The 27,222-nt window shown below is 42.8% G+C and overlaps 1 protein-coding gene across 1 annotated transcript in view; it reads left to right on the top strand.

The window, feature by feature from the left end:
- The window catches only part of unc13c (unc-13 homolog C (C. elegans)), a 282,829-nt gene extending 278,656 nt beyond the window's left edge, over positions 1–4,173 (top strand). Inside the window, exon 33 of the mRNA XM_079824971.1 lies at positions 2,614–4,173. Coding sequence (XP_079681097.1) covers positions 2,614–2,899 — 286 coding nt within the window. The 3' untranslated portion in view covers positions 2,900–4,173. The remainder of the gene's footprint in view (positions 1–2,613) is intronic.
- Positions 4,174–27,222: the final 23,049 nt, after the last annotated feature.

Below are 27,222 nucleotides of genomic sequence, written 5' to 3'. Positions count from 1 at the left end.
GTACTCGCCCCCCCGAGGGGCCGGTAATGGACCACGCTCAGGTGTCTTCGCTTGCTCGCCATTCCACTCCCATGACTGGATACGTGCGATATTTTCCTCAGGTGAGCTCCCCGAGAGCCCTGAGCTCCTCCAGCACTGTCGACGCCGACATCAGTTCAGTCTGCCCTTTCGAGCCCAGACCCTCATGTCCGGCCAGGTGCTCCGTGTGCATGGTTCCCCTCTGGCGACCCCCACACGAGTATTCCCACCGTAAGCCTCCTCAGTGAGCAGGTGTCTTTCCCTTGGCAAGTCCCTGCCACCCCTAGGGTTAAAAATCCACCTTCGGCTGGTACCCTAGAGATCTTCCATATGCAACCCTCAGCGGGTCATATGTGTATTCTCTAAGTCCTCCCTACGGTAGGCACCTTGGCATTCCCTCACTGGGATATGCTTCCCAGTGTACCTTGGTAATCCTGTGATAAGTGGGAGTCCTAGGGCCTTAAGTGGCGGGATCTCACACTTACGCGGGGCACTGGATGACAGCTGAGTGGCGCTGTTTTACAGGTTCCCCCATTCGTTAGTCACTAACGTACGTCGTAGTGACTGAACGAAAGGGAACGTCCGGTTACGTATGTAACCCTCGTTCCCTGAGGAGGGAACGGAGACGTACGTTTCCTTAGCCACGTCAGCTGTGCTGCCTGGAACGAGGAGTTCAGTCTTGGCTCCTGCAGCAGTAACATAATGCGATGTTCGCAGCGTACTTCCTTATATACCCACGAGGTGGGGCGGAGTTACGCATGCAAATTCCGCATGCCCATGGCATTGGCACTGCCATTGGGCGCTGTTGAATACGATGAAGATGATTGGCTTCTAAGCGAAACCCCCATTCGTTAGTCACTAACGTACGTCTCCGTTCCCTCCTCAGGGAACGAGGGTTACATACGTAACCGGACGTTATATGCAGTCACCCTGATGAATCGACCATTTTCATGTACAACTAAATACACTAGCTTTTGAGACTGCTGACATGACTGCAGTCTTCATTTCATGTGAGTGGACGTCATTTTAAACATAAAAGTACCATTCATTTCATTCATCTGTTAAATTGCTTGGATGCTCAACCCCCCCAAAAAAGACAAAAAGAAACAAAAACACCTTTTTTTATATTATGATACTAGGGAATCCAAGACCTGCAACTGTATTTAACCATTAGTGTGATTTTTAAAGTGACTTTCCGAGTTCAATACTAGGAATGACAACATTTGTTAATCATAGATTCATCTCAACATTTACTAATACATTTTTAAGAATAAAGTTACATCTGTTAAAGGGATAGTTCGCCCAGAAATGGAAATTACCCCATAATTTACTCACTCTCAAGCCATCCTAGGTGTATATGAACTTTATAAACTTTGTAATCACTGGCTTCCGCTAACGGTCAATACTCTTCTGCTGGAACTAGACTCGCGTACGGCCATTACCAGAAGCCATGGATTATATAAAGTTATAAATATGGATATTTTTCTTACAAAAATGCATCGCATCGCTTCAGAAGGCCTTTGTTAACCCCCTGGAGCCGTATGGATTACTTTTATGGTGGATGGATGCGCTTTTTGGAGCTTCAAAAACTCGAAGCTCTTCTCACTCCCATTAAAAAGATTTTTTTAAATGTAACTCCGATTGTGTTTGGCTGAAAGAAGAAAGTCATAAACATCTAGGATGGCGATTGGAGGTTAGGTGCCAATGAAAGTATTAAAAACAGCTTGTGACTAAATATCGTATTTCTATTGGATACTCAAACTGTCGGTCAAACCTCATAACTCCACCTCGTCTCAATCGTGAATGAAGTGCCAAAAAAAAGTTGGCACCTCCCATGACCACCTGATGTGAATGCCGCAAGTGACAGAAGACAATAAAACCCATTGTAATCAGTGATTCAGTTTACATTGGATGCAATGTAATGCGACACGACAAATCCCTGACTGTAAACTGATGCCCCGTTCTATTTATGGTATACTCCAAGCACTCAAGCTAAGGGCAAATGGATTTGCAATGGTTGCTTTGTCGCATCTAGTGTAGACAGCTTTTAGCTGTTGCAATGCTATAACAGTTTCGTCCAGTGTAGACACAACGTTTGTAGAAAAATAGATCAGCACATAATTTAAATAAGCAAAAAAAGTTATTTTTCTTACCTCACAAGCTTTTTTTTTTTACGCCCCACACTTTGAGAACCACTATTTTAGAGCATCTCTGCTTGTTTGCAATGCAGGGGTAAATAAAGAACTGCTTGTTTGAATAAGTACTGGGTTTTCTTTATTCAAGATGAGAAACACTGTATATAAAGGCTTAGGAGCGGAGAAGAGCGTCTTAGTCTAGCATTTGTTGTTGAGTCATAGCCAATACTGTCTTAAATAGCCTGTCCGTAGCACTTCATCTTTTAATAAATTAATAAAAATGTATTTTGCCCGTCATAATATGAGGTTAATGCGTCCTTGATTATGTGTACACTCGTTTGTTTTTACAAATGAGGGACGAGATGTAATCGACAGCATTCACAGGCAGTTTACTTCCGGAACATGTGTTTAATACATTGTTGTGTATTAATATAAATGTTCTTGTACCTTCTCCATCCAGCGTGCTGAGTAACGAACATGGCCCAGAGGCCTATGAGCTTCACATTTCTGTGAAGGACTACTGCTTCGCCCGAGAGGACCGAATCATCGGCCTGACGGTCCTGCAGCTCAGAGAACTGGCTGAAAAGGGCAGCCTGAACGCCTGCTATCCGCTTGCCAGGAGTGTAACGATGGACGAAACCGGTCTGACCATCATGAGAATACTCTCGCAAAGGACCAACGACGAAGTGGCCAAAGAGTTCGTACGTCTCAAATCAGACACGCGGTCAAGCGAGGAAGTATCATAAAGAACCGGTGGGAAGAAAAAAAGAGCGAGAGGGATATCGCAACGCAAGACAGTGTTTGTTTTTGTGCATGTGTGTAAAACATCTGTTGGAATGTTCATTTTAAACTACAAGTACGTACAAAAGTGTTTACCTACCGTATGCTCTCTATCAAATATTATATTCTACAAAGTTATGTTCAAGAGACGTTGAATACAGTTTTGTATGACGATTAGTCTTTTTGAGCAGATACTGTATTTGTTCAGATAAAGTGCCAAACCTGATGAGTTTAAAAAAAAAAAAGTAAAAAAAAATACAAAAAACACACGCATATGAATTATTGGTGAAGTTGGTATCTTTCTAAATTTGCTCGATTCTTTTGTCCGGTGTATATCATCCTCTCTTTAAGTGTGTAGCGGTTTTGTTTGTCTTTTCATTCTCACACCATTTTTTGTTAGTTCGTATGTTTGGTTTTTGCATTTTTGGTAACACACCCTTCCTCACACAGCACTGGTGGTGCATGTCTCGTTTTCTTGGTGACGTCTTTCCCATGTGTTCGCAGTGACTGTGGGCGTCGGCTCGGACCCTCTCCAACATTTTGTATTTTGAGCTGACTTTAAAAAGAGACCATTTTTTAAAATGGCGATGACTGCTACGAATCTCTTCATACGTGTTTGTAATTTTATAGTCGTTGACAACAATGAAAACCACCTTGAGTGCTGCCGGTCCAGGCAGGAGGGGTGGGATGTTATTTTTGTTTGTTTCGTAGGTTTAGTTCCTTTATGTTTCCTTTTTTTTTACCATAGGCTTTCAGCCTTTCTGAATTATCACTGTGAACATGGGCTCTGAAAGGCAAGCTTACATCACATTTGTTGACTGTTTGATATCATCTTTTTATTTTTTGAAACAACTTTGATTCTTAAAAAAAAAAGAAAAACTGCCAAAGTTACATGAAAATATTCATACAAAAGCAATCCATGATCTGTATGAAAATCAGTATATACTATGTACACGTGCTACATACTGTACATGAATCATGTTTCCAGTATTGCTGAATCATATCTGATTGTGTTTATGGGCCGGGTTCTGAGTTTTTCAGGATGATTTCTGTGAAGTTGTTTTATCTGGTATGAACGTGGTAAATGTTGCTTTACAAGAAGAGTCATATCGATCGCTGTCATCTCATTTATTTTTGTTTACAGAGGAAAAAGTTTAACATTTGGTATTTATGCAACATTCCTATGTATTGCACTGATGGCAAATTGTATGTCATGTAAATATATTTAGTGAGAAATTGTATTTAAGGTCTCATTGTTTTACATTTTTAAGGAAAACAGTTTTTTCAACTCGCTTATTTATTAGCGTTATGGTTTATCATTGAACATTCAGAGTTAACAGGAAGTTATGGGGTGAATTTCACAAAAACATGCACAGGTCATCCCTAATTTAAAGGTACATTATGTAACTTTTTTTAAAATGATCAACATTTAAATAATTAGTCAATACATTATAAGTACTTCTTCCAAAACTTGTTTTGTCTTACCCTGATTTACTATGGTAAGCTAGCCTCAGCCTCAGACATCACCCCTGACTGTATTTTCACAAAATACGTGAAGTAAGGAAAGTTCGTGGCATAGACTCTTTAAAATACCAAGAGTTTTACACACTGGTCTGTTATAGGGACATCGACGTTACATTTTAATGCCCCTAAACATGACGCGGAAAAAAATGATCTGTACATGTCAGTTAGACAGCCTCTGGGTGGACCTTGGCTAATTAAAACTGTGATGGAGTCCAGACCTTCTGCAGTCTGAAGGTCTGGCTAAGTGAGACTAATGGTAAGCCTATTATAAGTGTTTATATTTTAGATCTGTCAGGATTTTTTTCACTGGAAAATGCATATATACATAATTCGCCCATGTGGGTCTCGTCATATCTGTAAATAGAGAAAAGTTACTCTGGCTACTTGCATGGTGTAGGAGTGCATCGACCCTGTCCGCCAAATTCTCATTACCCTGTAAACTTACTCAGATAACCGGAAAGTATTCACAGCACTTCACTTTTTCCTCATTTTGTTATGTTACAGTCTTATTCCAAAATGGATTAAATTCATATTTTTTTCCCTAAATTCTACAAACAATGCCCCATAATGACAATGTAAAAAGTTTTTTTTAAAATCTTTTATTAAAAATAAAAAACACAAAAAAATCACATGTACATAAGTATTCCCAGCCTTTGCTCGATACTTTGTTGAAGCACCTTTGGCACCAATTGCAGCCTCTAGTCTTTTTGAGTATGATGCTACAAGCTTGGCACACCTGTTTCTGGGCAGTTTCTCGCGTTCTTCTTTGCAGGACCTCTCAAGTTCCATCAGGTTGGATTGGATCCATATTGCTGCATTCATCTTTCCCTCAATCCTGACTAGTCTCCCAGTTCCTGCTACTGAAAACATCCCCACACCATGATACTGCCACCACCATGCTTCACTGTAGGGATGGTATTGGCCAGGTGATGAGAAGTGCCTGGTTTCCTCCAGACTTGCCTTTCAGTCCAAAAAGTTCAATCTTTGTTTCATTAGATCAGAGAATTTAGTTTTTCCCTGATCGCTCAGTTTGGCCGGGCGGCCAGCTCTAGGAAGAGTCCTGGTGGTTCCAAACTTGTTCCATATATGGATAATGGAGGCCACTGTGCTCATTGGGACCTTCAATGCTGCAGAATTTTTTCTGTACCCTTCCCCAGATCTGTTCCTCGATACAATCCTGTTTCGGAGGTCTACAGAAAATTCCATGCACTTCATGGCTTGGTTTGTGCTCTGACATGCAGTGTTAACTGTGGTGTCCTTATATAGACAGGTGTGTTCCTTTACAAATCATGTCCAATCAACGGAATTTACCACAGGTGGACTCCAATCAAGTTGTAGAAAAATCTCAAGGATGATCAGTGGAAACAGGATGCACCTGAGCTCAATTTTAAGTGTCATGGCAAAGCATGGCAAATATAATGAATTTAATCAATTTTGGAATAAGGCTGTAACATAACAAAATGTGGAAAAAATGAAGCGCTGTGAATACTTTCGGGATGCACTGTACATTAGTCAATTAGTAATTTTTTTAAAGAATGCAAATTCTGTGATACACTGGGGGTGAATTATGACATTCTTGAATGATGCCACAACACTCACCATATAATACAGTTGTTCACACACAGTTGTTCTCACTATTTTTTATATGATATTTTTAAAATATACTCAATACCAGTCCCTCTTCTTCATCTGAATGGCCATAATCATCTCTTAACAATATTTGTTGGTTGCACAACAACAACGGATTTCATCACAGTATGTGGTAACACACTGTGGATTTTTGAGACAGCAGGAGGGAAATTAGACTCGCTACATTTACATTAAAAACAATCCTCATTGCTCAACATATGGTAAGAGACCACAGCTATGAATATGTAGATTCTGCATTAGCTACTTGCCGAGATTGCCACCCTATTGGAAAGGTCAAACTCAATCATGTAAACTGACAGATGTGGCACGCGCTTCTGACAGCAAATCTGTTCCAAACATTTGGTTCCTCATAAACATCAGATGGTTTAATGGAGATTTTGTAAAATTAAAGAGAAAGTGTTAAAATGCTTTCGTAATAACAATGGTTTTCAGAGAACTCTACATGATTTAAGGCTTGAAGATTTTAGATTAACGGTGGTATAGTTTTTTTTTTCTTAGTTTTTTGGCAATTAGAGCAGTTTTTGTCTGGCTAAAAATGATAACATTAAATAAGTGGGGTCTACAATGTAATTTAATTTTAAAAGTAGTTTTAAATGTATATTATAAATTGCTTTATTATAGATTGATAATACAATTTACCAGCAACAAACAGTAAATAATTAATTATAATAAAAATGGTGTATCGTCAAACTATATCATGTACATAATAAACATGAAATGCTGACCTTTCCAAGATGGCAGTGATATTAATGTATAACTTGAAAATTAGCTGAATATATCCAGCTCCAGATGTCTGAAGTTCTCGAGCCTGAGCTCCTGTTATAGCAAGACAATGGACTCATGTATTATTTTATCAGAGCCTGTCATAAATAATAAACTTTTAAGAATAGTTCATCTAAATGGGCCATAGTTTTACCTTCATATGTGTACACCCTAAGAAAAAAATGGAAAAGGTACTGGCAATTTTCTGACAGAATATTATTGTTTACAGACATTTCCTTTCACCCTAAAACAAAACACAATGCTGTAATTCAAAATACACAAAAATTCCTTCACAGGGCACTTTATGTTACAGACTTTTCTTAGAATGCACCCATTCAGTTTTATTGATAGAAACCTCTGGGACAACATTTTCTGCAATACTGATTTTATAGAACTCATCATTCAGAGCTCAATAAATTATTGACTCAGTTTACCATATTCAATGCATTTATACGCAGCCATTTGACTGCAGCGTCAGAGGCAGTTGCTGTGGAAATGGTGTATCGCTGTATGAGTGCTCCTCGTGTCTTTGACCATGAAAAATTGACATCTTAAAAACCATAATCACTACACCAGCAATCAGCCAATATTACAGTTCCCGTGGGTTTATAGTATTGTTCTGACCCATGTCATCAATCTCTCAGCCGCGTCTCAAAGGGAAAAGAGGGCTATTTGAAAAGGATTTTGAGTAATGTTGAAGGTGTTTGCTGCATCTTTTACAAATGCTGCTGAATATCAGCTCACTCTTTGTTCACTCTGTTTGATTCTGTTGACCCTCGGTTCCCATTCAGTCGGTCACGTTCGGCGTACGTCGGACGTACCGACGAATTGGGATCACTTCTGGGAGCCCCTATCAGCTTCGAGCTATCTAGAACCGGCCAATGAACAATTGGCGTGCAAGATTTGCATCTCGCGCTCCGCCCCGCGCCGCGGGTATAAACAGGAAGCGAGAGCGAATGCACGCTGTCATTCACTTCGGAGCCAAACGGCGCATGAAGACGACTCTCATTCATGAGTTTATCGCTGCTATCAAGCAAGAGGAACAAAGAACCGGAGAATCCAGGAAACGCGTGTTGGAGAGACGGCACATTTCAGCGGGATCGCGCTGACTCATCGGCTGCCTCTGCAAGCAGAGAAAAACTGCTGTTTTAACAGCAACAGCAAATCTGTTGGTCTGGTTAGGCATTTTTCCTGTTGAGTACAGGCACGGGCTGCACACAATCCCGTGCGCTGTCGCGTTTCCCCCTGAGTGCTTCAGCACAGAGCGTTTCCTCACAAAAGAGTTCACGGGTGACGTGCCGTCCTTTTCAGGATGTCTTACCACCCGTGCGTTTCTGGATGCGGTCGTTCCCTGTCCCCTGCTGACGGTCACAATCGTTGTCTCACGTGTTTGGGCACACAGCACGCTGAGGCGGCGTTTGAGGATAGTTCATGTTCCCACTGCGGGAACATGACTATCTCGGAGCTAAGATCGAGACTCTCCTACCTCCGGGCTGGGGGAGTCCCCTTACCCATCCCACGAACCAGGGCTGCCCCTAACCCGGGCGGACCTGCTTCTTTGGATGGCCAGGGTGATCTGAGGATTACGTTTAGGGCAAACCCGCCGAGCGACCCTCCGCAGGCCCCTAATCCCTCAGCTCCGCAGCCGGTAGAGCCTCCAAGAGAACCCGCTGGACCCTCCCACGGGAGACCAGTGGTGACTTTTGGAGCTCCAGCGGACGAACAGATGTCGATCGCTGCATCGGAGGGGGAGTTTCAGTCCTCAGAGGATGAAGGGTCAGCTGTACTGCCTCCCTCTGGGAGAGTGGCAACGGCTGCCCCGGACCTTGAGATGGCTGCTATGCTTGCCCGGGCCGCCGAAAGGGTTGGGCTCGAGTGGAACCCTCCACCGTGTCCCGAACCCTCTAGGTTGGACGATTGGTTCCTCGGGGTGGGTCGCGCTGGTTCTCAGCGTCCCGCCCCGACACCTTTCTTCCCGGAGGTGCATGAGGAGCTCACGAGGTCGTGGACGGCACCTTTTTCTGCCAGAAACCGGCCGAGTGACTACTCCCCCCTCACTACCCTCGACGGCGGGCCAGCCAAGGGTTACGTGGGGATCCCGCCAGTGGAGCGCGCCATCGCGATGCAACTGTGTCCGGCGACCGCCTCTAACTGGCGCGGTGACCCACGTCTCCCGTCCCGGGCCTGTAAGTTCTCTTCTGGTCTGACCGGGAAGGCTTACAAGGCCTGCGGGCAGGCTGCGTCCGCCTTGCATGGCATGGCGTTGCTTCAGGTCCACCAGGCCCAAGCACTCCTTGACATGCACGAGGGTAGGCCTGACCCAGAGCTCCTCCGGGAGCTCCGGACGGCTCCGGACCTCACCCTCTGGGCGACGAAAGTCACCGCCCGTGCCATCGGTCAGGCGATGTCCACACTTGTGGTCCAGGAGCGGCATCTCTGGCTTAACCTGGCTGACATGAGGGAGACCGATAAATATCGGTTCCTGGACTCCCCCATCTCGTCAGCTGGGTTATTCGGCGACGCGGTCGAGAGCTTCGCCCAACAGTTCTCGGCCGCCCAGAAGCAGACGGAGGCGATCAAACACATCCTGCCCCGGCGGCCCGCTGCTGCCTCCACCCCGCCGCCGGCGGCAGCGCCTCCGACTACTCGTCGCCGAGGACGTCCACCCGCCTCCGCCCCCGCCAAGGCACCGCAGCAGCCTTCCACCAGCCGACGGCGTGGGGCCGGCCGTGGGAAGGATGTCCAGCCCGCTCAGGCCGCTGCCAAGCCAGGTGGCAAGCGTCGTCGCAAGCGACCCTGAGACGGGCCGCCCAGAGATGGAGGAGACTGCTCTGAGGGAGATGGCTGCAGCACCACTCCTTGAGGAGGGCCGGGGGAAAATCTTTTGTTTTTCTGTTCCGCCGCTGGCCCCAGTGCCAGTGGCACCCAAAACATCAATAAAAGAGCAGTTTCCAATATCTCTGGGTGCCAAGAGAGCGCGCTTGGCGGTGGTCGACGCTCCCATGCCTCGCCACCCTCAAGTACCTCTCCCTTCGCCAGCAGGGGACGCCGGCTGTCGGGACGCACACAAGCGGCCTCCCCACACTCGCACGTCCCCTCAGCGGATGCAGGTAAGTGTTGCACAGCACACTCAGATCCCGCTGCGGGCCGCTCCCATGCCGTCCGAGCCGGATCCCTGCGTTCCGCCTCGCTGCCCCGCTGCGGGTACGTCTGTGGTGCCGATGGTCCCCCTTGCTCGGAGTCTGGGAGCCTGGCTAGCGCTTCCCAGCCCGTCTCGGTGGCTCATCCGTACCGTCAGACTCGGCTATGCGATTCAGTTCGCCCGGCGTCCCCCCAAGTTCAGGGGCGTTCACTTCACGACTGTAGTGGAGGCGAACGCCCCCGTGCTCAGGGCGGAGATCGCTGTCCTACTGGCGAAGGACGCGATAGAGCCGGTCCCTCAAGCCGATATGAGGTCCGGGTTCTACAGCCCGTACTTCATTGTACCCAAGAAAGGCGGCGGGTTACGACCGATCTTGGACCTGCGATTCCTGAACCGGTCCCTTCACAGGCTGCCGTTCACGATGTTAACGCAGAAGCGCATCTTCAGGTGCATCCGTCCCCGAGATTGGTTTGCAGCGATCGACCTGAAGGACGCGTACTTTCATGTCTCGATTCATGTCTCGACACCGGCCCTTTCTGCGCTTCGCGTTCGAGGGACGGGCATATCAGTACCGCGTCTTACCCTTCGGCCTGTCCCTGTCGCCCCGCGTCTTTACGAAGGTTGCGGAGGCGGCCATTGCTCCCATGAGAGAGCATGGTGTTCGCATCCTCAACTACCTCGACGACTGGCTGATTCTTGCCCAGTCGCGAGAGGAGTTGTGCGAACACAGGGACAAGGTGCTCAGTCACCTCAGCCAGTTGGGACTTCGGGTCAACTGGGAGAAGAGCAAACTCTGCCCCACGCAGAGGATCTCTTTTCTCGGTATGGAGATAGACTCGTCGCCATGACTGCGCGCCTCACCGAGGAGCGCGTCCAGTCGGTGTTGAACTGCCTGAATTCGTTCAAAGGCAGGACAGCGGTTCCACTGAAACATTTTCAGAGGCTCCTGGGGCATATGGCATCCGCAGCCGCAGTAACGCCGCTCGGATTGCTTCATATGAGACCGCTTCAACGCTGGCTACACGATCGAGTCCCGAGATGGGCGTGGCACAGCGGTTCCCTCCGCGTCCAAGTGACTCCGAGGTGCCGCCAAACCTTTGGCCCGTGGTCGGACCCTCTGTTTCTCCGGGCGGGAGTTCCCCTAGAACAAGTGTCCAGGCACTCCGTTGTCTCCACGGATGCCTCATCCACGGGTTGGGGTGCCACGTACAACGGGCTTGCAGTTTCGGGTCTGTGGACGGGGCCTCAACTGCAATGGCATATCAATTGCCTCGAGTTGTTAGCAGTTCGTCTTACACTCAGCCGCTTCAAAGTGCCGCTCAGAGGCAAGCACGTTCTGGTCCGGACGGACAACACTGCGGCCGTAGCGTACATCAACACACAGGGTGGTCTACGCTCCCGTCGCATGTCGCAACACGCCCGCCATCTCCTCTTATGGAGTCAGAAGCATCTGAGGTCGCTTCGTGCCGTTCACATTCCGGGCCTGCTCAATCGTGCGGCCGACGAGCTGTCACGTCAGCAGGTACTTCCGGGAGAATGGCGACTCCATCCCCAGGCGGTCCAGCTAATCTGGAGTCGTTTCGGGGCCGCACAGGTAGACCTGTTTGCCTCCCCAGAGACGACCCACTGTCAGTGGTTCTATTCCTTGACCGAAGGGACCCTCGGGTCGGATGCCCTGGCCCAGAGCTGGCCCCGGGAAGAACGCAAGTATGCGTTTCCCCCAGTGAGCCTTCTTGCGCAGACTCTGTGCAAAGTCAGGGAGGACGAGGAGCAGGTCCTGTTGGTCGTTCCGTATTGGCCCAACCGGACTTGGTTCCCGGAACTAGTGCTCCTTGCGACAGCACCTCCCTGGCCCATTCCTCTGAGACAGGACCTCCTGACTCAGAGACGGGGCACCCTATGGCACCCGCGTCCGGACCTCTGGAAACTCCATGTTTGGTCCCTGGACGGGACGTGGAGGTTCTAGGTGACCTACCGCAAGCGGTAGTTGACACCATCACTTCCGCCAGAGCCCCCTCTACGAGGCGCCTCTATGCGTTGAAGTGGAACCTGTTCGTCGACTGGTGCTCTTCTCGCCGAGAAGACCCCCGAAGATGTTCGGTCGTATCTGTGCTTACCTTTCTACAGGATGGGTTGGAGCGAAGGCTGTCTCCCTCCACCCTCAAAGTCAATGTCGCCGCTATCGCCGCTAATCATGAGCTCGTAGATGCAAAATCTCTAGGTAAGCACGATCTGATCGTCAGGTTCCTTAGGGGAGCGAGGAGATTAAATCCACCTCGTCCTCCCTCCATACCCTCTTGGGACTTAACTCTGGTGCTAACTGCACTACAGAGAGAACCTTTTGAGTCTCTGCAGTCAGCTGAGTTGAAAGTTCTGTCGTTAAAGACAATACTCCTGACTGCGTTGGCCTCCATCAAGAGGGTAGGGGACCTGCAGGCATTTTCGGTCGACGAATCGTGCCTGGAATTCGGGCCCGGTAACTCTCATGTGATCATGAGACCCCGGCCTGGATATGTGCCCATGGTTCCCACTACTCCCTTCCGGGACCAAGTGGTGAGCCTGCAAGCGCTGCCTTCGGAGGAGGCAGACCCAGCCCTAGCTTTTCTCTGTCCCGTCCGTGCTCTCCGGACTTACGTGGACAGAACGCAAAGCTTCAGGACCTCAGAGCAGCTCTTCGTCTGTTACGGAGGACAGCAGAAGGGAAAGGCTGTCTCCAAGCAGAGGATAGCCCACTGGATAGTGGATGCCATCGTCTTGGCTTATCAGTCCCAAGACGTGCCCTGCCCACTCAGGTTAAGAGCCCACTCCACTAGGGGTGTTGCCTCTTCCTGGGCGCTGGCTCGTGGCGCCTCGCTGACAGATATTTGTAGAGCTGCGGGCTGGGCGACACCTAACACGTTCGCTAGATTCTATAGCCTCCGTGTAGAGCCGGTGTCTTCCTGTGTGCTCACTTCCCATAGTCAGTAACACCGAAGTACCCGTTCTAGTGTCGGCTTGCTGCGCCATTCCCTCCCCTATGGTAGACGGATGCGTGCGCTTATTCTGCTCCAGTCGAGTTCCCCGGAACGGCGAACCCTGTTGAGTCCTCCGCAACCCGCGGCAGTCGGACGTGGCGGAGCGTTCAACGCCAGGTCTAACACTCGTATGCATTGGTGGAACTTGTGTTAGGCTGGGTTCCGTATGTAGTGACCCCCACGGCGGTCCCATATGTGTATTTTTCCACGATACGGCTCCCTACGGCGAGCCCGTGTCTTTCCTTCGGCAGAGTTCCTCTGCCGTCCCAGGCACGTGTTGTCTCCCTCCTAATTGGCCGGGGCCACCCCTGGGACTTCCGTATGTTGTGCTGCCCACGGCCAGCCCATACGTGTATTCTCCACATGTTAACTCCCTCTGGGCATGATGTGGCTTCCGCAGCTGCCTTCACAGGCACGCTTTCCCAGCGTTATCCAATACAGACAGCTGAGTGGGTCTTGCGGAACAGCAGCTTTGACTCTCCCTGCGTGAACCTACCCGCCCGCATCAGATCGGGGTCCGTGGGGCTCATCGCTGGGCGCTGGAAGTGGTAGTAACTATGGCGTTTTCCATAGGGGATCCCAATTCGTCGGTACGTCCGACGTACGTCGAACGTGACCGACTGAATGGGAACGTCTCGGTTACGTATGGTAACCCTCGTTCCCTGAAGGAGGGAACGGAGACGTACGTCCCGTCGCCACAGTTGCTGTACCATCACTGCAGGTCGAGTCACTACGTTTGACTCCTCAGTGAAAAACAGCGTGCATTCGCTCTCGCTTCCTGTTTATACCCGCGGCGCGGGGCGGAGCGCGAGATGCAAATCTCGCACGCCAATTGTTCATTGGCCGGTTCTAGATAGCTCGAAGCTGATAGGGGCTCCCAGAAGTGATCCCAATTCGTCGGTACGTCCGACGTACGTCTCCGTTCCCTCCTTCAGGGAACGAGGGTTACCATACGTAACCGAGACGTTTTCCGTTTTGTCCTCAACCATGTACTGCAGATCAGAATTTCCGGATTTTGTGTAATTTATAATAGTGTCATGAAGCTCATACCACCTATTGAGCCATGTTATATTAAATGTACTGTAATGTTTTTTTTTTTTTTCCGAGCACATCCACTTCAGTCTCAATAGGAAAGAAAAACATTTCTCAGCTGTTTCTCTTATACCCCGTTTCCACCAAGGCAGTGCTGGTGCTAGTTCGGAGCCAGAGCCTAGTTTCAAATCAGTTCTTTGTCTTTTCACACCCAAAGCACCAGCTCCGAACCAGGAAAAGTGGTTCTTAAGTCAAGTCAGTCAAGTCAAGTCAAGTCAACTTTATTTATATAGCGCTTTTAACAATGTAGATTGTTTCAAAGCTGCTTTACAGTGTTAAATAGGAAAATAATGCAGCATAATTTTATTCAGCTGTATAGCCATTCTGGAAAAAACGCTGATGTCATCAGTTCATTTCAATTATCATACAGTGACAGTGTGGGCTTTGGATCAATAATTAGATCAGTAATTTAGTTTAAATGGTTAATTTAGTTTATTAATTAGATTTATTTCGATGTTTAGTTGAAAAATTTACTGTCCCCAACTGAGCATGCCAAGCCAGAGGCAACAGTGGCAAGGAAACCAAAACCCCATTAGGTGACCTAATGGAGAAAAATAAACCTTGGGAGAAACCAGGCTCAGTCAGGGTGCCAGTTCTCCTCTGGCCAATTAACAAACAGCGTATTATTATTATTATTATTATTATTATTATTATTATTATTATTATTATTATTATTATTATTATTCTGGCAGCTTTACAGCTCAGAGGTCATAATAGATCGGAATATTTGAGGGACCGGGGGCAACATGCTGGAGACGGGTTTATTGAGGATGATGTTGATTAAATAATTATTAAAGTGCAATATTCGAATGATCGGAGGCAACACACTGGAGACGGGTTTATTGAGGATGACATATCGATTTAAGTATTATTTAATTGTAATATTCGAACAATCGGAGTCAACACGCCGGAGACGGGTTTATTGAGATGCCGTGTCGATGAGGCAGTTGCAGGGGGAGTCTAATCACGGTCTCTCAGACACTTCGGGGTCATGTATTGGTCTTCTCTGGGCGCAGGTCCACCATCTGAACTGGATCCGGCCCGGATCCTGCTGACTGCAGTAAACCCCGGGATAAAACAGAGAGACCATGGCTGCGTTCGAAACCGCATACTCATTGAGTAGGTACTCATTTTCAATAAGTACTTACTTAACGAGCTCTAAAAGAGTAGGTACTGTATTGCCTGATCTCGTTAAGTATGAATGCGATCCGCACTTTATGCGCCATGTTGACGTTATCATGTGACCTACAACGTTATCTCAAGCGCAACAACTTGAAAGACGAGTGACAGGTTTAATTCATCGATCTATAAATATCTTAATATTGATTAAACTTGTTAATTTTGTGGGCTTGTTGAAGAAACAGCTGCCCATTTATTTTTTGAAATTAACCCTACTAATCTGACCCAGTTTTATCCTTACCAAAACCCACAATCGTGATCTCTTAAATATGTTGTTAATTTCTTTATTTTATATGCAAAACATTTCATCCACAAGCAAAATTGGCCTAAATCTCCTTTATATTTTCCTTTTTCTTTTTAAATTTAACTCCTGTTTTATCCCTCAAGCTTATGAAATAAAATTTAATTGCATTATGATGAATTATTCAAAGATATCTAACCTTGTTATTGTTTTTTCTTTGTATATAATGTATGCAACCCCATGATATTTGTTTTATTATTAGGATTGTTAAAGATACAACCATGTAATTATAAAATAAAAGATTGGCCTATGAGTGACAGGTGCAGTAACAGCTCAAAGCATCAGTAACTCCACAGCCCGACCTGTGCGGTTTCCCTCAGAGTCTGCAACGAGGACGTCTTTCAGCTGCTCGAAGATCTCACCTTGGGAGAACACTGTTGATTTTATACTCTTAAAATGTAAGTTATCACTATTCAAAATTAAGATTACCTCAGAATGAATTGCATTGCTAGCCCACTAAAACAGTTACAATAATAATAATAACAAATGCTGACCAATACTTAATTATATTACTTTTATTTTTTACTGAAAATTATATTGTTTTAGTAAAACAAGCAAAATGCAACTTGATGTCATATGACATAGCGATGCACGAATACACACTAGACAAATGCAGCCGATGTGAATACCAATTTTCAGTCAAGCAATGAATAAATGCATGAGTTAATAAAATATTTTATTTACTGACAACAATAGGAAACATGAATTAATGAGTAAAAGAATGAATAAAAGTAAACATCACAAATGAATAAGTCACCATGAAACAAAGCTTTATTCAAACGTATTGTTCTAACAAACCACACATTTACAGGCGGTGAGCCCACATCTGCTTCCATCTCAACACAGCTGTGCCAATTCTGTGGCTTTATGTTGATGAAGCAGTTGACCACCGTGAACACCTTCACCTGTCCTAGCCGTCCATCATGTTCCTCCTGTACCTCACAACCTTGAAGCAAGAGTGGGAGAACGTGTGGGACAATCTGACGGCTGATGTGTCTACTCCAAACATCCGTGTGTCTGCTCTCCATCAGCATGACTACTTAAAACATTTTACAATTCATGTTGTCAGCATCCCATTTCTTGCCATATTTGATTTCATATTTTTACAATTACATGCTATTTGTATTGTAGCTTTATGACTTTTGTGGTGTAATGGGCTAAACACTGAACTGATAAGCAGAAGGTTTCCTTGAGCAAGGCTCATCCACAGAAGCTCTGCAGCAAACGCACAGACATCAAGAATCAGAAAAGTGCTTAAATAACTCTGTTTGAAATTAAAATAAAATACAACTTAATATTTAAATTGATGTTTTATTCATTTCTGTAGTATACTCAAAGCCTTTGATGACAGGCTTCCTTCATCAGCCTCTCTCCAGTCTCCACCAGATAAACACACACGTGCTCTTCTGGCCCTGTAACATCAGACAACATTCACGTTACCTGGATCTTAAACAACACCTTGATAAAAGCACAAAAGTTTTTGTGCTCAATACTACATTTAAATGTTGAGGTAGTTGCTGATGTGTTAATGTTCCTCAATTCATCAACAGTAGGCTACTAATGGACAAATAAAAAAGATAACTTATGTTTAGTTACTTGTAGATTTATTAACATTACTGATGTTCATGTAAAGTGAACATTGTTGACAACAGAACTACATTATAGCACACACACACATCACTCTGATCAGATGTCTATTTCATGCTGTGATGTCATCTGCAATACTTATCGAAAATGTTCCTGTCAGATGTTAAATAAACATTTAGCAAACATCTTTATCTTTAAGTATATCGTTTATGTAAATCCACTTTGGAGACGTGTGTGTTACTGGAGCTCATACATGTTTTTACAGCCCAATAACAACTGTACTGTCTGTCGTCTTTACACCTTCAACAATTTAACAGTTTACTCTACAGTAGTTCAACAAATGCGATTTTAACACAAGGAACCGTGATTTTGGTTAGTAATACTCACATTTGATTCGCTTTTCTCCGCCTGACGTCTCCTTTCCTGTGGCCTCATGGGAAGGCAGGGATAGAAAAGTATCCGACGATGGGGGCTTCACAATCTGGGCGGAATCAGTAAGCCATCCGGGGATTTCTCGCATACTCTTTTATGATTACTGAGGTTTCGAACATACTACTCCTTTCACGTACTGTTTTCGCCTACTATATAGTAGGTAAGTAGGCATATTCGAGCGCAACAGTAGTATACGCACGTCTGAATCTCGCGAGAAATAGTCCAAAACCCCGGTAGTTCTCGCCTACTCTTTTATAAATCCTGTGGATTCGTACATACTTTTCGCTCGCCTACTGCTTTTTACATACTATATAGTAGGGAAGTATGTGGTTTCGAACGCAGCCTATCATTAGCGTAGATGTCATTCTTCTGATGATGTAACGAGTACATCAGGTGTTGAAAAAGTGTTTTATGTGTATGCCACAGTAAAGAGATGTGTTTTTAGTCTAGTTTTAAACTGACAGAGTGTGTCTGCTTCCCGAACAATGTTAGGAAGACTGTTCCAGAGTTTCGGAGCTAAATAGGAAAAGGATCGGCCGCCTGCAGTTGATTTGGATATTCTCGGTATTATCAACTGGCCAGAATTTTGAGACCGCAGTAGACGTGATGGAGTATAATATGTTAAGAGCTCGCTCAAGTATTGGGGAGCTAAACCATTTAGTGCTTTGTAAGTAATAAGCAAGATTTTAAAATGTATGCGATGTTTAATAGGCAGCCAGTGCAGTGTTGACAGAACTGGGCTGATATGGTCATACTTCCTGGTTCTAGTAAGAACTCGAGCTGCTGCGTTTGGACCAGCTGGAGTTTATTTATTAAGCGAGCAGGGCAACCACCCAGTAGAGCATTACAATAATCTAGCCTTGAGGTCATGAACGCATGAACTAACTGTTCAGCATTTTGCATTGAGAGCATGTGCCGTAATTTAGATATATTTTTAAGATAGTAGAATGCAGTTTTACAGATGCTAGAAACGTGGCTTTCGAACGAAAGTTTGGTATCAAAGAGCACACCCAGGTTCCTCACTGACGACGAGGACTTGACAGAGCAGCCATCAAGTGTTAGACAGTATTCTAGGTTACTACTTGTGGAGCTTTTTTGTCCAATAATTAAAAATTCAGTTTTTTTCTGAATTGAGTTGCAGGAAATTTCCGGTCATCCAATGTTTTATATCAGCTATGCATTCCATTAATCTTGTGAATTGGTAAGTTTCTTTAGGGCGTGAAGAAATATAGAGCTGAGTATCATCAGCATAACAATGAAAACTAACGCCATGCTTCCTAATCTCCCAGTGGTAGCATGTACAGGGTGAAGAGTAGCGGTCCTAGCACTGAGCCTTGTGGTACTCAGTAGCACCAAAACATTGCTGGTCTAGAAGTAAGAACCACTTGCATCAGGAGCTGGGGGCGGGGTTACCGTGACCAACAAGACGAACACAAACTTGAGATCCGGCATTTTTTAAATTGGAGCTAATGGAGCTAACAGCTGCTGCTCGTTTGTAATCTCTGTCTATACAAATTACGGCAAACTGCACAAATGCGTTTGATTCACTGTGTTTTGATGCCGATGTAGGATAAAGCCACGTGCATCAATAGTAACGCAACGTTCGCCATTGTTGATGGAAGGCTTGTTCGAGATGCATCGGTGCTGTGCAGACCGATCGCCGTATGACAACGAGTACAATGAGAGCAGACGACTCCTTTATGCTTTTGATTCACTAATGCGGTGTTTTGATATCATACGCTGATCGGTCTGTGCAGCGCTGATGCATCTCGAACGAGCCTGGTGTGTTTGTGTTTCCCGCTGCCTCGCTAGCGTTGCTGAGAAAGATGAGACGTATACAGTGACGTAAGACCTGACTCTGTGGTGGCTCTCTAGCCCGTGGAAAGGCAAACTGGTTCTTCGAAGGCTCGTCAGTCAAACCAACTCCAGAATTGGCACTAGCACTAGCTCTGAACTTGCACCCGGTTGATTCTGGTGGAAAAGGGGTATTAAAGAACAATGAGATTAAATGGAGACTTTTGCTGAAGTCTCCTGCTTCTCAAAATTTTATCAGAAAAGGGCTCCAGTCTAAATCAAGAGTTTCAGAATAGATCCAATCAATAGCCCCGTTTCCACTGAAATTACCCGGGACAATTTGTACCAGGAACTTCTTTTCCCCTCAGACCTGCTACTGTCTGCGTTTCCACTGCGGTCTAAAGTATCGTGAAAATTAGGCAAACTGTTCCTCCCAGTCAGCGACGGACAATAATAATTTTTGTGCGATACTGTGCAACAATAACAAGTATAGAGGAGATGCAAGCAGTGCTGCTTTTGCTAGTTATGTATTGGTTTACTAAAGAGGTAATTAACAAAACGGCGGAAAAGAGACGAGCACTGATATTAAAGCATATTCTGAAAGCTCGTAAAGCTAGATTTAAAATAAGACAACATATGTTATTATCAGCTATTACAGACATTGACCGTGCGATTGCTGAGACAACGCGCACCATCAGACAGAAAGAGCAAGACTGATATTTACTGAACGCCGAACGACCCTTGCAAAAGTAAACAAATGCCGGTTGAAATAAAATGCTGCGTGAGCTCAACCAATCAGCATGTTCAGCGCCCAAGTCCCACCCCCGAAAGTTCCTGAACTTTGAAAAAGTACTACCTCGCAAGCAGGGCCGTTTGGAGGGGGAAATATTTACCCGGAACTTCATTTAGACCCTGGTTCCTGCGGTCGAAACACACAGAGTATCACCCCAAAGTTCCTAGTTCCTAGTTGGGGAAAGTTCCTGCGGTGGAAATGTGGCTAATGTCTCAAACTGTGCTCAGATTTGATGCCAAGATACCAACATTTATAAAACATGTGCTGTGCACGCAAAGATTTGATCTTAGAGTGTGTGGACACTAAAATCCATGCCAAAGTTCATATTTATAAAAACAGTCTTTGACGTGAAAAAGTGCTTAGTGCCATGTCATGTTCAGGTGTTCTGGCAGAGAGTCTTTAAGAGTGAGCTGGTGGTATTTGGAAATCTAAGCAATTCTTGCTGCTCGCCATTCTCAAGTAAAGAACGTTTGACTGGTGGTGATCTTTTATAAGTCAATGATATTAATTAGGTGGTGTTTACAAGGCGGAGATCTAAAACCTTTCAGCTGTGCGCAGTTTCGAGATCATTTGCAATTTATAGATTTCACATCTGGAAGAGAGGCGTACACACATTTATTTGTGCATATGTTTGTTTCTCTGAATCACACGTACGCACATTTGAGAAATGATCTTAGATCAAATGTAGGACGGTTTCTACTGAACATTTTTTAAATGAGGCCCATGGAATTAAAAAATCTCATCAAACATTTATCATCAAATTCTAATTTTAAGATATAAGTATTTTAAAGGGGACCACTTATGCCTCTTTTTACAAGATGAAATAAGTATCTGAAGTCCCCAGAGTGTGTATGTGAAGTTTCAGATCAAAACACCCCACAGATCATTTTTATATGAATTTATGTAGTTGATGTGGAGTTAACTATCTTCAAATCATGATAATCTATAAATCGCTGTACAGGTGCTCGTGTGGGAACTGTTTTAAAATGCCTTCTGAGCTAAAGAATATATGCTGCATGAAGATAGAACAGAATTACGGTTATAATCTTGCTTTTATGACATGCTATTGCATTTGTTTTACTGCATTGCAATAGAGGCGAAAAGACGGATGCAACAGTTTGAGCAGACACCCACATGTATGAATGGCTATTCTGGACTGGAGCCTTCTCTTCAGAACACATGTAACATTTATCTAGTCGACTATGGTCTACCGTATATCAGGGGTGTCATTCCAGGGGGTGCAGAGTATGCCAGGGGGCCCCAAAACACAACTTTGGATTTTTCTTACATATAAGAACACGTTGACTAATAACATTATAGCGAAATCTGTGAATTATAAAAAGTAAGAAGTGTTCAAGCATTCAAGTCAGCGCCAGCACCAGCGATGACAACCTCAGACATGACTACAGGTTAGCAAGAGTAAGACCTCAATATTTCACATTAATGGCGCTCATATACAAGCTATACCAACTGTTGGTGAGAGTGAAGCAGGACAGCCCGCCAAATTTAATTGTGTGTTACCTTTATGTCTGAAAAGTTTAGGACAAGAAGCTCTTAACTTTGCTTGCTACCAGTTTTTAAAAAATTGTATGTATAATAAGACTGCAGATTTGAAACTGCTATTCTGTTATTCCGTTTGAGTTTAAAGGGTTAGTTCCCCCAAAAATGAAAATTAGCCCATGATTTACTCACACTCAAATCATCCTAGGTGTATATGACACCTTTCAGACAAATAAAATCAGAGTTACTGTATATAAAAAATGTCCTGGCTCTTCCAAGCTTTATAATAGCAGTGAATTGTTACTCTGTTTTTTAAGTCCATAAAAGTGCATCTATCTATCATATAACTGCTCCACACAGCTCCGGGGGGTTAATACAGGCCTTCTGAAGCAAAGCGATGTGTTTGTGTAAGAAAAATATTGATATTTAAAACTTTGTAAAGTAAATTATATAGCTTATATATAGCCTTACATTAACTGTTGTGTTAGCATTTGTTTTCTTGCCCGTATGCCTGTTCCTGAGCATCGTAATTAAAGTTTTGGTAACACTTTACATTAAGGTTCCCTTTGTAAAGGGTTTATAAAGGTGTTTGTTACTAATAGCTCATTTACAAATGCATTGTAAATAGTTGATAAGCAGTTATAACTGCATGAATAAAAAGAGTGACTTTAACTGCTGTGGATAGGCATCATGAGCTTTTTGTGGAATATCATGGGTAAGACAGTAACCTCTGGCAAGGAACATTTTTAAAAATATCTCATGGCAGTCATTAGATATTAATGAGATAACCACAAATACAAAACATCCTTCAGTCTCACTAAGATAGTCTATTTTTGCTGCATCATGAAATAAATCAGGAATCTGGTGTTGAGTTAAATAAGGAATCGCAGTATTTATAACCTGCGATTTAAAAATGGCTCACTATTTGGCAGGCATTGAGTTAAAGTTACTCTTTTTATTTATGCAGTTATAACTGCTTATCGACGATTTAAAATGCATTTGTAAATTAGTTATTAGTCATTAACAAACACCTTTATAAACTCTTTACAAAGGGAACCTTAATGTAAAGTGTTACCAAAGTAGGTGTTGATTGTGTCTGATTCGTCAGTTTGTTCAGCCACACCATTACAGTTGCGGTGTTCAGCCGCTTTGATGGGTTTGTTGTTTGTTTGTTTTTTTGTTGCTAATACAATGCTATATCAGATATATACAATAACAATTGTAGAGAAAAAATTATATTATAATTCCAATAAATTGAGTTTAGTGTATCGACATAGAACTCATGTTTAATGTGATTTCATTTTTATATCTACTATAATACAATATACGGTAGGCTATTGCTAGTCTCAATATTCTTCATGTTAGTGAATAAATACAGACCCGCAATCTGCATTTGTGTTCCCTAATGGGCTGGTGGTAGAATGTTTAAGTGTGCCAGAGGTCCAGGTTCAAATCCGCCCTTGTAGTTTTTTTTTTCTTCATTAATCAATTAATTAAATCAAGAGCAGGGACACGTTTGTGTACATTTTCTTTTGTGATTTCACCGGGAAGAACAGAGAGTCTCTGCAACGGTATTAAGCAATAGATTGACATTAATCATATGTGTGAAGACTGTCCACAAGAGACCGTTCTGCTACTGATAACAGCAGCAACGAACACTGAGTATGATTTCAAAAGCATCACATTACAGCGCCAGATCGCCTTTACTTTACGACAAATTAATGTCAACTGGACATGTTTCATTTGCGTTAGGTATATCCATGCAGCGAGATGTTTCAAAAAGGTGGTGGGGACAATATCGACCCTGGCAAACAGTGGTGGGGACATGTGTCACCCGTAAATTACGCCTATGAAGGTGTAAGACTGGTTAAAATTACAACAATAGATACTTGAAATAAAATAAATGTTCCTTGAAATAAAATATTTCAATGTTACTTGAAATAATATAAATATTAACTAATAAATTATTTCAATTTCTTATTGAACATCAAAAGAAAAAAAAACATTCATATGGAAGAAGGGGAATTTTTGTCTTTCATACCCCCCTTAAAACGCTTCATGGCGCCCCTGGTCTATATGGTCTATGTATAAGACTTTAGCAATTTTCTTCGGGACATTTCCTTTGAAAATTAAATTTTCCTACAATGACCTCAGTGACTCGGATGGCGGGAGTCTATGAAGACTCTTATGTGCATTGGTACATCCCAAAACACAACACTTGAAATGCCTCTTTGCGCAGACATTGTACAACTCCAGCTGCTACAGCAAGGATACTGAAATGGTGAACTCTGTGCCTCTAACTCAGAGCTGTGTCTATGCTAATAGAGTGGATCGTCACCAGTCATGGGTGGGTGAAAACTCTTCACAATGTACAAAGACAAATCAAACGCTGTGTTAGAACATGCTGTGATTCATGAATCAGCTGAGGACAGACAAGAGAGGAGATTGATTTTGCATATGCCCTTCAACACTCTAGTTAGGGTATATTATTAAATATCTTAAAACTGATGACATGAGACCATACAGAAGAAGATAAACGTAGGATTCTCGTGGCCTATCACATCTAAACTTCACATTTTTCATAACTTAAGCAGGTTTACTCAGAGTTTACTCTTTTAACGCCTAGAGGACTGCACAGAAATCCTTTAGAAGTTTTGACATGCTCTGACGTTTGTGCTTTTTTAGTTGTTTATAAACATATTCATGGAAAAAATGTCATTACACTATATTCAGCACAAACTGGGCTACCATAATATGTGAGCAACATGTACATGCTTGTATTTTTCAGAGAATAACGTTTTTTTTAAAAAACTAAATAAGTAAGACACTTCAATAAGCCCACAAAACACACAAGAGATATGTGTCCACAAGACTTTTGACTAATGGGTGTTGTTGCCTAAAGTTTTTGCTTCAAACTGATGTGAGAATCATTGTGCCTACTCATTCACATTAAAGAATATATTGATTTAAATTTTGTGAGACACTTTTGTCTTTACAAAGCCTGTATGCGAAGAGGCGTGAACAATCATGAATAATGCTGTGTCTTACACCTGAGAGAACAAAAGACCCGCATAATGAGCTGCATATTGAATGAGCCTTTGAGTCAGGTATGTGACAGAGAGGAACTCTTTACAAAATTTGCTAAATAAATATATATTTTTTAGTTTATTTAGAATATAGTTAACAATATAAAGTGAGGTCCAAAGGCACATTACAAAGGCCTACTATATTTTAAATGATCAAAATATTTGACATTACTATTTTTAATGTTTTTGTAAGAAGTCTCATGCTAAAAAAAATGTAATATTGTGACATTGAACACAATTCAGTATTCATTAAATACAAAAATAAATACTTGGTATATAATAATTGGTAATGATGAATGTTATAAGTAAAATATTTGGGATAATGCAATGGAATTATGATTTCAAAGAGTATAAGGATAATTCAGGTTGATTGGGAAACTTTTTCCCAGTCATTTTAATGGCAAACATTTTCTGAATCATTTGATTTTGTAAACTATCCAATACACACAATACTCAAATATAATTTCAAGTTTCGGTTCATTTATGAGATGCACCGTGCAAGCATGATCGCGCTGGCGCCTAATATAGGCTATTGTCTGCTATGTTTGCTTCTTATTTATTGAATCCATGCAATTGGCTGATGAAACATTGATAAAAATTAAGATACAATTTATACAAAACGAATATCACTTTAAAGAAAGGCTTTCTACAAAACAAAACCTTAATGAACTGGTCAAAATCATGTCTGACCCACTCCATGTCTCCCGACATATTGCGCATCTTATGATGTGTCCTTTCTTACTCATGCTGTGCACTTTTCATAATCAACATAGATGAAATTAAAAAATAACATTAGGCTATAACATTTAAACATCAATATGAAACAAAATACGTTTTTAATGGCTACAAGAAGTATTGTACACAAAACGTTTGACTGGTAGGCTACTGTATTCTATTTATAGCATCTGAGCAGAAATTTGCGAACAAAAGCTTTATTGATGTGACACTAGACTATTTTACAGTAAACACTTCATAATCTGTCCAAAACAGGCCAAAGAAATCTTGTCTAAACTGTCTTACGTCTATGACATTTTATGTAGCGTATTTGTTAAATTATAGATCGTATAAATGTTAATCTGCAGTTTAATACGTCATGCATTTGACTTCAAACTTCAGCAAAAAAATTCAGCTCAGCACTTTTCCTTACAACCGCTTTTGATGAATCATGTGGAAATTTCGCTGATCCATGACGCGATTGTCGACAGCAACGCAAAGTTGATTCTGCATGAATTTGATTGATATTTAATGTTTAAAAAAACGCTCTGTAGATGGTGATATGACTTCTTTTGTAGCACAAATAAACTGCTGCAGAAAAAGTTAGTTAACATGCAAAATGTTGTGTTTAATTACAAATGTATTGGAGTAAAGAGTACATATAGGCTACATATTCAAAAATATAAGAGAGTAGAGAGTAAAAGTTGCTAATATCCTTTATACTCAGTTAAAGTACAACATAGCCAAAAAAATTCTTAAGTACAGTAACTAATTTACTCAAATACTTTACACCACTGCATACACTCTTGAAAATAAAGGTTCTTTATTGAAATTGATGGTTCCATGAAGAACATCTATGGAACCTTTCCATTCCACATAAGGTGCCACATTTTCAAAATGTTCTTCAGAAAAACATTCTTCTTTTAAGAACTGTACACTGAAAGTTTCTTTGAGGAACCGAACATTGTTTGGTCTATGGCATCGCTGTGAAAACTCCCTTTGGAACCTGTATTTTTAAGAGTGTATTTTTAGGAGAAACATCTAAAATAAAGTTTATTATAAAAAAGTTGATAAAAAATCTGCACTACAAAGAGTAACTACGGTCAGTAATATTTTGCCGAAGTTGTCATCAAAATCTAATATTGCTCATATTGAGAACTCTAAAACTCTAGGATTTGTTTTCTTAGGAGAAACATTTGATTAGCAATAGTATCCATTTTCTGTGTAATTAATCCCATTGCTCTCTAGGAGAAGTCATTGAGATATACAGTATTTGGCATTTTTCTTTTCTATGAACTGTGATGAAAGCATTAATGATGGCTTGCATCTATACTGTAGTGGACAAAAGTGATGTCCTGCTTCACCCTTTATTCAAATAAAAAAGATTTTGTAAGCATATTACATAGCTGTGCTTGTAGTCAATTGTTTCATTTATGATGCCAAATTGTGCGTTGACAATTTTTGTCCAGGCTGTCATACAAAGAAATTATGAACACAAGCAAAAATAAGAGAGAACCAATTAAATGTTTTTGTTTTTCTATGCTTTTTTCCACTGTAAAATAGAACCTGTAGCTGTTGCCTTTTTTGCCAAATAACTTTGTCAGATGAATACCTTAACCAAATTTAGGTTTTTGTTCATATTTAAAAAATATAAAATATTTTGATGGTTATATTCGAACTTGTAGGGTCATTAAAAAAAACAAATACTGCACATCACTT

Source organism: Gobio gobio (genome assembly GCF_949357685.1).
Source record: "Gobio gobio genome assembly, chromosome: 9".
Classification (NCBI taxonomy): domain Eukaryota; kingdom Metazoa; phylum Chordata; class Actinopteri; order Cypriniformes; family Gobionidae; genus Gobio; species Gobio gobio.
Note: the sequence above shows the minus strand (reverse complement) of the source record. Positions and strands in the feature narration are given on the sequence as shown.